Source organism: Trypanosoma brucei, chromosome 10 (genome assembly GCF_000210295.1).
Source record: "Trypanosoma brucei gambiense DAL972 chromosome 10, complete sequence".
In the NCBI taxonomy this organism is placed as follows: Eukaryota; Euglenozoa; class Kinetoplastea; order Trypanosomatida; family Trypanosomatidae; genus Trypanosoma; species Trypanosoma brucei.
The window spans coordinates 891,555-903,420 of NC_026743.1; the positions used below are offsets into that span (position 1 = coordinate 891,555).

General features: G+C 46.2%; 5 protein-coding genes across 5 annotated transcripts; 2 read left to right on the forward strand and 3 right to left on the reverse strand.

Moving 5' to 3' along the window:
* Positions 1 to 2: 2 nt before the first annotated feature.
* On the reverse strand, positions 3 to 1,061 carry TbgDal_X4510 (hypothetical protein, conserved, (fragment); the record flags this gene model as incomplete). Its single annotated transcript, XM_011779328.1, has 1 exon — positions 3 to 1,061. A coding segment is annotated over one exon (1,059 nt), but the record flags the coding sequence as incomplete, so codon positions are not given.
* A 1,872-nt stretch (positions 1,062 to 2,933) lies between these two features.
* TbgDal_X4520 (hypothetical protein, conserved) lies at positions 2,934 to 3,788 on the reverse strand (the record flags this gene model as incomplete). The annotated part of the gene is made up of 1 exon (XM_011779329.1): positions 2,934 to 3,788. The coding sequence occupies one exon, from the start codon at positions 3,786 to 3,788 to the stop codon at positions 2,934 to 2,936; it is 855 nt and encodes a 284-aa protein (XP_011777631.1).
* Positions 3,789 to 5,129: 1,341 nt separating this feature from the next.
* On the forward strand, positions 5,130 to 5,543 carry TbgDal_X4530 (hypothetical protein, unlikely; the record flags this gene model as incomplete). Its single annotated transcript, XM_011779330.1, has 1 exon — positions 5,130 to 5,543. One exon carries the CDS (start codon positions 5,130 to 5,132, stop codon positions 5,541 to 5,543), a length of 414 nt encoding a protein of 137 aa, XP_011777632.1.
* An 18-nt stretch (positions 5,544 to 5,561) lies between these two features.
* TbgDal_X4540 (NADH-dependent fumarate reductase, putative) lies at positions 5,562 to 9,260 on the reverse strand (the record flags this gene model as incomplete). The annotated part of the gene is made up of 1 exon (XM_011779331.1): positions 5,562 to 9,260. One exon carries the CDS (start codon positions 9,258 to 9,260, stop codon positions 5,562 to 5,564), a length of 3,699 nt encoding a protein of 1,232 aa, XP_011777633.1.
* Positions 9,261 to 10,563: 1,303 nt separating this feature from the next.
* TbgDal_X4550 (hypothetical protein, unlikely) lies at positions 10,564 to 11,010 on the forward strand (the record flags this gene model as incomplete). The annotated part of the gene is made up of 1 exon (XM_011779332.1): positions 10,564 to 11,010. One exon carries the CDS (start codon positions 10,564 to 10,566, stop codon positions 11,008 to 11,010), a length of 447 nt encoding a protein of 148 aa, XP_011777634.1.
* Positions 11,011 to 11,866: the final 856 nt, after the last annotated feature.

Here is an 11,866-nt window from a genome sequence, read left to right on the forward strand (position 1 = left end):
CCACGATCAGAGAAGCGTCTTTGCACGCCCATGACACATGTGGAGTGAACCACAACCACGCAAAACATAGCCTCCACGCCACCCCCACAACTTTTAACCCTACCGGAAGGGATAACAACAAAACGGTTGGCGGGAAATGTGGTTTGCAATGCAGCCTGCAAGTAAGCCTTCTTGCTGTCTACATTTGTGTTGTTCTTCACGCTAAACGAAAACCCAACTTTGTGGAGTTGCTGATCCGATGCCGAGGATGCGGGGAAATGTTCAATCCGAAGCTTCTCTAACCCGAGACGCATCTCGGGAAGGATGGGGCAGCATGTTAACTCGCAAGGTATCAGACGAAAACAGTGACGTAGCGCGGGGCGTTGGTTCTCCTCAACATCCTCAAAAATACGTTCAACAACGGTACGTACCAGTGGGTTGTGCACAACTGAGTGCGCTACGAGGGCCTCAGCTCCAGAAGTAACATTGGGGCCGTCGTCGTTATGTGGCTCAATCACAACCGGATTCGTCCTGCAATGATTATCACCGTTTCCCTCCGCCTCCGCACATGAAACAATCCCAGCCCGCTGTAGAGGGAAAGGTATGCTCACCATCAGGTGACCTTTGCAGCACGTCTCGAGTGGGGCCAACCAGCGGCAATTTCTCTGCTCTGATTTGTTTCCTGTGAAACTTCCTGTTCGCGATCGTTTCCGAGGGGGCCGTTCCCCATCGTCGTCACTATTTCTCTCCTTATCTTCGATGGCGGGCCCTGGTATGTAAGCGGCGAGCTCCGCCGTGAGAAGACTCGAGGTGGAGGGGCTTGGTTTCTCCAAAACATTTGTTTCAGTTGTTGAACCCACTTGTTTTTTCTCATCGCTGCTACCATAATGTTCCCTTTCCAAATCCGCTATGAGTGGCTGCAAATAGAGCTGCAGTTCCCGCAACGCCTTCGACTCCTGCCGGGGGTTCACAGTCCATAAAAGTCCTGAAATGCGACCGTGTGGTACCAGAATGCGGCCAAGACGGCCCTTGTGGTGACGTTGTTTCCCCGCGTCTTGCCGATACGTCCGCGGTGCCGCCATCTCACCTTATTTGACCAAGCGTTTGCTTTGGAATCAAAAAGAATTTTGAAAATTTTGTGAAATAGCCGCAAAATAAATAAATAAATCATATTTACAGCGAAGAGGCGAAGCGGGTGATGAAGAGATGAATTACTAATACAAATGAGTGATAAGGCAAAAATATACGGGACACCGCCATTTTTGTTAGACACATTCGTGATCAACACTTCTAATTTGTGATTTTCAAGGACGGACAATCCCCTGCCTATGCACACATATATCAGCACTTTCCCCCGCGCTACTTCATCCAATAGCGTGCCGTTCGTATACGCGCCACATATTCCTCACCTAATGTGTGGGTTCCCGTGCCAAAGCAAACACCATAACTTGCGCCTATCGTCATATTCTTCGTTATTTTCATATCGAGAACATAAACCCAACCTCAAAAAAAAAAAAATTTGCGTTACATATTGGATATTGGTTATCCTCACTTTCCCGCGAGATGCAAGCGGAATGCTACAACTTTAAGTGAATTTTGGCAGCAGGTTTTTGTGCCGAAAAGGAGAGCTTGTGGTACACACCCGCTGTTTAATATTTAACGAAACAATAACAGTGACAACTAAATGTCGACAACACCTTCAGAGCATATGGCAGGAGGTTGATTGTTACTAAGGCGTGTTAACGGTTAACCGTTGTGGGTTTGCATACAATTATATGCCCATACGTCCTCACTTGATCCTATAGTGATGCTCATGTAAAACTTCCTTCATGGTAGGATAAACTTTTAGATATGATGAAGATACGCAAACTACAGCCAGTAAATATATCAACTTGCCACCTCCGGAGGTGGTTGGTAATTTTCTTCCCCCCCCCCCCGCAAGCGCCATGAGGGAAGATGTATTACCACATTTGCAAACACACACACACACACACACACACACACACACAGAAAAAAGACAACACCAAATAAATGCAATCCGTTACGAGTGAGTAAAGGTACATAAATATCCTTTTGGAAAGTGGTGGGCACAGGAAGCACCCATAATTTTCCTCATGGTCCGTACGGTAAGGCGACAAACAAACAGCTCACCGTAATCCAACAGAGTAAAAATACTTTTTTACAACATCACCCCAACATCCGGCACCACCACAAAAACACAAACGGCCGGAGCCCTTTTCACATCATGCACACACAAAGTCACCAAGGAACTACGGTACGAAACAAAGTGAAATGTGACGGAAGGAAATATGCTCAATATATGTGAAAAGAACCAATGATGCGAAGTCACCACACCAACTCAACCACTAATATCATTTTTTCCTTCTCCATACACGCACCACTGAGTCCTTTTATTCACTTCTTTTTTTTTTCTATTTTTTCTTCCGGCCACTAAAACTCTAGCGTAACAGTCGGTTCCCTTCTCTATCTATTCAACGCCTCAGTCTCTCTTTAATACAATATATATATATACATATATATATATATATATATACCTCAACCGCAACACGTGCGCTTGGAGAGAGTCATAATCTCTTTCTTTTGCTCGTTCTCTTTACCATTTTTTTGTCTTTGTTTTCTTTTGCTCCTTTCTTCTTCCATACTCCCCCCCTTTTTTTCTCTCCATGAACTCGGTGGGCCTTCCTCCTCTTCCTCTTCCATTCATGTTGCTGTTTTCTTTTTTTTCGTTCCCATCTTTCTCTCTGTTTCATCACGGCGTTTTTCATCTAATTCACTTTGGTACGTGAACGTGGGCCTTTACATATATGCGCGTGAGAAGTCAAGGGAGTTGAATGGGAACTGGAGGTTGCCACAGAAAGGATTATTTAAAAAGAAAAAAAAAGTAAATATAAGAATAAATACACGGGGGAAAAAAATAAACAAGTTGAAGATAATCACACAAATACAGAGGCGATACGCCACGCCACTGGGGCAAAGAGAAGCACAAATCCCGCACCTACAGCCATTTGTTCAACACGTGTGGCCTCTGCAACAAGAGCGAGAAAAGCAACAAGTGCTGCTGCTGCTGTTTGCTTCAAGCCAACAGGCATGAAAGATGTAGTGAAAAGCGCGAAGGCCGCTACAAGCACCACAACAGCGTGGCCCAAGGCAGTAAGTTGCGCAATAACTGAATACATGATTTCTTTCTTGTCCTTACCACTGGTGAATATACTGACCTTGAAGGTAGGGACAGTAAGAAATGGCCGAAGAACGGCGTAAAGCGTCTTTTCCTCATTGGAGAAGCTAAAAAGCGGAAGAGCAAAGGCACCAAACACTAAAACAGCAAGCGTGGCGATTGACGCCCACAACTGCTGTGAGCAGCGAATACGAACCTTTTCGAGTAGAGATTGGCGGTGTTGACCGTACCAAACCTCGAAATCGGGTGAGCGGAATAAGTCATCAAGTGCCTTTGCTGTAATGGGTTTACCACCTGTGGCATAACGTTTAGCTGATTCTAATTCTGGAGTGTGTCCACTGGGCCTTTCCCGACCCCTGCTTGGTTTTGGTTCTGCTTGCGCCCGTAATTTTACTGAAGTGAGTACGGGGAACTGCATCACAACACCTCGCAGCAGTGCCCAAAGGAAGAGGTGAAGGGGTTCACTCTGCTGGTGGTATTTCTCCAAGAGCGGCTTAAGCAAAAACGCCCACAACGGTGCCACCACAAGTGCAATGATGAAAGCGTGTTTCATTGCCACGGGGTTCCATAAGCATTGCGGAACGCGCTGTGTAAAATATCGAAAGCCCTCCATTACTTCCAACTTGGCTTTTTTCTCACCCCTTTCCGCTCTTTTCCCTATTTACTCAATGTGAACCTACAGGGTTTTCTCAGAAACGCCACTTCCTCTAAAATACTTTCCCGTTGCTTCGCTCTTTTTTCTTGCTGTGTATTCGTCTTTCCTAATACACTTTAAGTGGCTTTCGCGTGGTGTCTGCTACTGCTGAGGTTAAAAAAAAAAAGATGACACAACTGCAGGAGAGTAGGAATGTGTAAAACCAATTATTCGTACAAACAACAGCAACAACAGCTGGATATGAGGGGGAATAGAAAAGTCAAAACCACAAGGGGAAATATGCACACACTTGCGGAGTCTTGCAACGCTGATAAAATTGTGTGCTAAAGCTTGATCAGAACATTCACAAGGTTTTTTTTCGATACGAAGGCACGTGTCGATGTTTTTTTTTTCTTTTGGTGTTTCCCTTGTCAACAAAGGCCGCCACCGCTTCATGACTTTGCCCACACGATACCATCAGTGTTTTCGTACGATCCACTTTATGCAATTGATTTAATGATTATTTGCATTTCTCTTCAACATTCAGATAATTACACACATTTTACTCCTTTAAATCAATTTATGCCGCATACCGTGTGTGCATATTAGGGCAAAACAACCAACGGTGCTTGCGCCAGAAACCAATGGAAGATCACACAAACCTTTAATTGGAAAAAATATATATATCCAAGCATCAAACGAAGTTGGGCGGCGGCAGTGACAAAACAAACCCCCCCCCCAAAAAAAAGGAAGCTGCTGCAGAAATTTTTTTCTTTTCTTCCCGCTTTGCTTCCCTCTACACAAACATGCTCATTTCCTTTACGTCACAGTCGCAAAAAAAAAAAAAAATAGACCTGTGCACGATGATATGTCACACGCTTGACCACGGCACTGCCTTTTTAGCAGCACGAATAACAATAATAAGAAAAAAAAAAGGAACAAAAAAAATTATTTAGTTAATTATTACGTAACATCCCTGTTCTTACAATAGTCGCTGCCTATTATCACCACCTCCCATTTCTAGTTCGGAGGTACTTCGAAATCCACAAGATATTTACAAGGAACTCACAATAAGTGTATCAATGTGCATGCTCGCACGTTCCCGTCACCACATAGGTCTTTTTTGTCCTTCAATATTAAACGGGGACCCAAAACAGAGAGTGGAAAAAGCAACACCCTGTTTGTACACTCGGACATGCGCGCGCACACGTTCTTCAGTGTGGTTGAATGGTGGTTTATTTTCGTTACGCTGTGTTTTTTTTTTAATATTTCTCTCCTTTCCCCTTTTCTAACTAAATTACAAAATACCACTGATTACATATGTATATATATATGTGTGTGTTTGTGTGTGTGCGTCCACCAACTGCAAACATCTGCTGCCCACGCTCACACCACCTCCTCCACGGACTGTTCTCAAGAAGTGAAAATCCCGGCGAGCCGCCAGTGGTGAGGAGGAGAAGCAGAGAGGGAAGTGGACCAGTAGAAGTGTGGACAACTGGGCCGAACATAAACCACTTGTCTGTTTCAATGCCACTGTGCCATACCCATGGAAACTCAACACGGTTCGCGCTGTCCTCGTTCACCCTCGACACGTATGCACCACTCATTTACAACGGAGCGGGAACACGTTACACTCCCCTTTCTTTTGTGGTATCCCGTTGTTTTTGTAACGGCGGTGTAGCCTACGGGTTAATCAGCCGGATCGCACTCTCTAGCCCATTCTACGTTCACTGAACACATCGGAAGGTGCCATCACAGCGTTCCCGACTCGCCGTCAACCGTATGAACGAGCTCTTTGTCATAACCCATGCTCAGTAACTCATTCTTCACGTCGCGCTGCATCACGGGCGGTCCACACACAACAATCAGCGGCTCACTCGATGGCGGTTGCAGCACCTTCTGCAGGGATTTTTTGTTGACAAACCCCACTCCACCTGTCCACCCTTCGGGTGGGTTGTTAAGAACGAAGTTGCAGACGAACTTGTCGGGGAACTCTTCCGCAAACCGCTGCAAAATTGAGCGATACGTCAATGTGTCGTACTCTTCTGCGGCGTATATAAGACGGATGCTTTCCAACGTGTCCACGTAAGGCTTCTTGAGTGCCGCACGAATAACCTGCAACATGGGCGCGACACCAGTCCCTGCCGCGACAAGAGCAAACCGCGTAATAGGCCGGTTACGAAACAGCAGACACTTCTTTACCGGGTCTTGATCAATACGAAGACCTCCACATGCTTTGATTTCGACGGAGTCGCCCGGTCGCAAGGCGCAGATCCATTCCTTCAATGTGCCCTTGTCGGCACGAACCAGAAGGGAGATAGTGCCAAGGTCCTCTGGTAGTGTAATTGGACTGAAGTAACCAACAAGTTGTTGGCCGTCCCACTCGCCACGGATGGCCACAAATTCGCCCAGATTGAGACCTGTGCGCTGCAGCGCCCCAGGTAGGTTAAAACGAAGAACACGAGAGCCGGTCCCGAACTGTTCGCCGGAGCGGGACTCACGTACAACAACGGAAGTCCAACTCGTCTTGGAGAGGGCTATCTCACGTTTTTGAAGTATTGTTGCGGCACGGTCACCCGCAATTTTCCCGAATACCACACATTCCAAGAGCGAATTACCACCAAGGCGGTTACCACCGTGCACACCACCCGTCACTTCACCGGCACCAAACAAGCATCGAATCGGTCTATGGTTTTCCAGAATATTTAAACCTTTGTACTCCTGAAGAACTTCAGCAGCCGGTGAAATGAGGCAGCCACCCATTGTGTAATGAATGGAAGGCGTGACAAAAGCAACATTGTACGGCCCCCTTGTACCCACCACACAAGGGAATACTACCTTCCCCGTCACAGGGCACGCAACTTTGGCCTTGCTGCAAGTTTCATACTTTTCAAGCGTATCCCGTAATTCACCTTCGTCACAGCCAATCAGTTTGGCCAACTCTTCCACAGTCTCAGCACGCTGGAACAAACCAAGCTTCTTTCCGTAGAACCCCAGTGCACCGCCACCGAAGAGGTTTGTTGCATCTTCGTTGAGCACGCAGTACGCAAAGTAACATCCACCGGATCCAGGGTATTCATTACCCTGCGTATTAATTGCCTTGGATACAACAGAGCGGAGGTCAAGTTCATTCACGAAGCGCTTTCCTTGCTTGTTGAGTAATATCCCACCCGAACCTCGGAGTGCCTCCGGGCCGAGAATCTTCGTTGTGTTCGCGGGATCCTTTGGATCGATAAGCCCTGTGGGGTGTAGCTGAACCTTATCCATATCCACAAGCTTTGCACCAACCGATGTTGCGAGTTTAACCCCGTCACCGGTCGCCCAGGGGCCATTTGTCGTTGGAAAACTGGCCAGGTGAGGCGCATACTTGCAGAGCAGTGAATTTTCTTCACGGTCATTGGAGAAACCACCAGTTGCAAGAACGACGGCATCCGCAAGCAATTTTGATGGCTGGCCATCCACATCGGAGAGGTCCCTGTATCTTACACCCGTAACACGCACTTCGGAGGCGCCATCAGGTGTTGTATCGGTTTCGTGCAATAACTCGGTCACGGACACATGTGTCATAATCGTTACTCGCTCAGAGAGGTTGTTACGGATGTGATCCTCGAGGGTTCTCATGATCGTATGACCAATTGGTAGGGGTGTCCCGTCCGTTTTGTCCGGGGCACGGTGGGTTCGCTTGAAACTGTGGCCACCAAGTTGCGAGAGGACACTGAGTGGCACACCAAGAGAAGTAAGCCAACCAATTGCGTCCCCACTCTTAACTGAGAGCACTTTGACGAGGGCAGGATCGGTAGTACCGCCAACGCCAGAGAGAAAAGTGTCACGCTCAAAATACTTTCCACCGTCGAGAATATCTGACTTTGCCTGCGTACGCGTCCCCCACCCATTAATACCTGATGTAGCCTTTGCGCTGTTCCCCCCGATTCTTCCTTCCTTTTCCATGAGTATGACTTGTGCACCACAACTTGCGGCTTCGATGGCCGCTGAAAGGCCCGCTAGACCTCCACCCACAATAACAATTCTGGAGGGCAAACTCCCGGCAATCCGTATTTCACGTAGCTCCCGTGTTTCTTGCGCTATCTCGTGCATATGTGCTAACCGCTCGCCCTGACGGGTATAGGCAAAGTAATTCGTCACACGACTTCGAACGTAACGCCAGCCCTCTAATAAGTAGCGAATCCTCACAGCATCACGCTTCACAAGGCACACTGTTGCCAGAGCATCAGCGTACATTGCGCTATAACATTTCACAGACACTTGAGCGAGTGCCCCTTCCTCAGGAGATAGTAGCCCCCTTCGCTGCCAGTCAAAAATGCTCCCCGCCACTCCATGCTTTGGATGATACAAAACGTTTTCGTAGTCACCACTGGTGCAAAGGGCTTCATCATCAAGCTCCACCACATGAAGCAGGGATGGAGAATCATCGTCCTTCTCTTCCTGCTCCTCCTCCCCCATTTTTAACATTTTCCCTTTGGCGCGCCGAATCACCTCCTCCACAGATGGCGGTCGTTTGATAGCAACTGCCCATAGGTTTCCTTTGATGTTCCTCCCCGACGCTCGAATATCCCCGCCCCACTCAAAGAGCACGTTTGGCATACCGGCCGCACGAAGATGATCCACTACATAATCAACTGTGTAGCCTTTGTTCACACCACCAAGATCAAGCCTCGCTTCAGAGTGCTTGCGAGCTATTGTTCCCTCCTCGAGGTCCACGTCAAAACTTTGCGCTAAGGAGAAGAGCTCTACCTCGGCTTCCGTTACGGAAATGTCGGACATGTCGTTGTGGTCCCTCATTGCCCCCCGAAGTCGGCTGATAATTGGACCTGCCGCCGGGTCGAAGCCCATTCCGCTGGAGTGATGTACACTGATGGTGCACTCCATCACGTGCCGGAGATCCTCCGACATTTGATGCTTCTCACCCACCGGCAGAGAGTTGACACGCGACAACTCGCTTTCAGGATTGAAACAATTGAGGGAGTAGTCCACCATGTGAAATGCCTTTCGCAAAATCTCAGCTGCCTTTGCTTCGAATTCACCTGTAGAGCGCGAGTTACAAAGAACCACGGCGAGCCTGTACGGAATCGTGTGCTCCAACCCCTTTAAGTTAATGATAGTGGGTTCATCTTCTTGACAAAGACCACTATTACTTGAGAGCAACTCGCGCGCCATGCGGTCACGCTTCTTTGCTGCCGCCTCCGGGTCAGTGACAACAATCGAAGCCGAGGAAATACCATCGGCGCCATGGGACGTAAAACGCTTTTGACATGAAACAACCGAGGGAGCGGGTGGCGCTAGGGATTTGAAGAAGCGCCCCCATACGACCCGCATTGGTGAAACCGAGTCGCAAGGGTCGCCGACAAGCGAAGGGCTGTCTCGCGCAACTCCAGAGCTTCCCGCCACTAATGCAGATGTGGCTCGAAGGAGAAGTTGCTTCGTTGAGAGCATTATGTCGAGGAACTCCACTTTTTTTTCCTTGAAATCGGATCTTTAGCCTTTCCCTTCCTTTAAAGTTTATTTTGACTCTTTCCTAGTTCCTTATGAAGCCCCTCGCTCAGCTGCTGGTTTGTAATGACACTTAATTTGATAATCCCCACCGAATACTGGATTCTATCATGTTGAGTCAACAGAGAACGACAAAAAAAGAGGATGCACATCACTGGCTTACGCCGCCAACAACGTCCAACGAAGGACGACACAAAAAAAAAAAATAACGGATAAAAATGCGCAGAAAATTACAGTATGGAATCCACCAAATACAATATGAGGATCTTTATGTTATGAAGATCTCAGCGGAACGGGTAAAAATGGGACCACAATTGCGTGATTGAAATGATGCATAGTAGTCGAGAGGTTACTCGCTCCCCCCATCACACAGCATTAACAAAGTCTGTGGCTTAAAGTACCAGAGCAAAACGCCCACACAGCTCGTTCGTGTTGGAAGAGTAACCGTTACCCCCTTTGCTACACATTTGCCGGCTGTTTTTGCTATCTTTTCTCTGTTACAGTTTCCCACTCCGGCATTGCTTGCTATCACCAAATCAGTTTGATGAAAGGAGACAAATATGGCAAATCATCGCCAAATCCATCTTACCAATACGCACGCAGGGGGCTGTAGCTAAAGTACTTAACGCACTAAACCCTTTTTCATTCATCCAATGGTCGACACTCCAGATACAGATATACATGCACGCACACATATATTTATTTATGTGTCTTAGCATGATAAGAATGATTAGGAAGGACCTACGGAAGTGGTGATGGCAGAAATAATGTTGCGTAGTGATGCATTGGCTCAACCATGCTGGCAGCGGAAAGTGCCTTCGTGCTGGGTCCATCAGCACAAAAAATCACCGAATGACACGAAAAATACAGAACATGCTACGAGGTATATCCTACCCTCATATTTCCTACCTTTCCTCAGGCCTTCCTCATTTCGAATAGAATACATATGCGTATGTTTGAAATGAGAAGGAAAAGATTTTCATTCTGCTGATTTTTCATCTACTTCATTTACCTGATGCATTTCAATCTTGTCAGCTATTCAAAAATACCGTTTCCCTTTCAACCCCCTCCCGCCCCTTTACCCCAAAGTGCCAATCCGATTTCCCTTCAATAAAACTTCGTTTATTCAAAAAATGCCGTCTCCCCTCGCCCTGTTTTTAGTCCCCCTGCCCCCACCCCACCCCCATTCTTCCCAACCCATATAAAACACAACAGTCGTACATCCACGGGGTTCCACTGATACAACATGCAACTTTGTATACCTCCCTTTTGTTTCCAGTGTGTATCTGTTTCACCAGTTCGTCGACGACTCAACTGGTTGTTACAAAATAATTATGAAAAGGAAACGACAAAGACATTCATCTTGTGGATCCCCTTTCTCCTTTTTTTGATGTCATTTCCAGAATCCCTTCCCACCCTTCCTCCTCTAGAAAAAAAAGGAAAACAAAGGTATACAAGCAATAGAAGTAAATCGCTTCTTAGAATCATCAACAATAGTGGTGGAGAAATACTCCTTTTTAATTCTATTTTTCAAAGTATCCTCCCCCATTCTCACCATTTATTGCTCTTCTCACTTTTGTATTACTTCAAAAGAGTTCACATGGATCCCGAGATACATAAAGGCCGTGCAACTCGTTTTCAACGTGTTTGTTACTTTTTCTTTTATTGTTGTTATTGTCGTTGTTCTTTTTAGTGTTTTATCATTTATTCCCACTTTGCTACACCACATATCTTACAAAGTTTAACATTATTATTATTGTTATTATTATACTTTGATTTTGATTTTGATTTTTGACCCTCTTCATTACTTGTTTATTTTCTTTTTTCCTTTAGCTCGCGGGGTGTCTTTGACACGCCGCTGTTAGTGCTGCCCAGCAACCGAACCGACGAGAAGGGAGGTACCGTTACAAAACAAAACAAAACAAAACAACAATATTTTCATATATAAAAATTTGCGCATACGAAACAGAGGGAATATTCGCACAAAATAAAAAAATGCGATGTGAAGGTGCCTAATCATAACGAAAAGGAACTGCACACAAAAGGTGAAAGAAACAAGGGAATATATTATACATATTGTTATTTACTCCACTGCTTTTGTTTGTCTTCTTTACCTTCCTCACCGCCTGCCTTTGCCTTCGGCCGTCAATACACAAAAATACTGCAAGACATTAACTGCATGCCGAAAAAAAAAAAGATAAAAGATAAAATATAAAAAAATGAATAGGGAGTAATAAAAGCAAAAAAGGGAAGAGGAGAGGACAAGAGAGATCTGGTTTCTTCCTTACACCACCTCCTCCCATATAACTAAGTAAGAAAGCAAAGGAAGGTTTAGTTTAAAGAAACCAAAACAGCGGCAACACCAGCAATGCCACAAAATAGAAAAGGTTTCCCCTTGGCCACCCCCCCTTTTTTTTTTGAAGTTTACCCCCTTCCCACCCCGCTTTGTTTATTTCCCGTGAGTTTACGCATGCACCATATCTTCCATCAACTGTTTAGCAGAACAGAAGGAACATGCGAATCAAAAAGGAAATGATAGACAACAACTA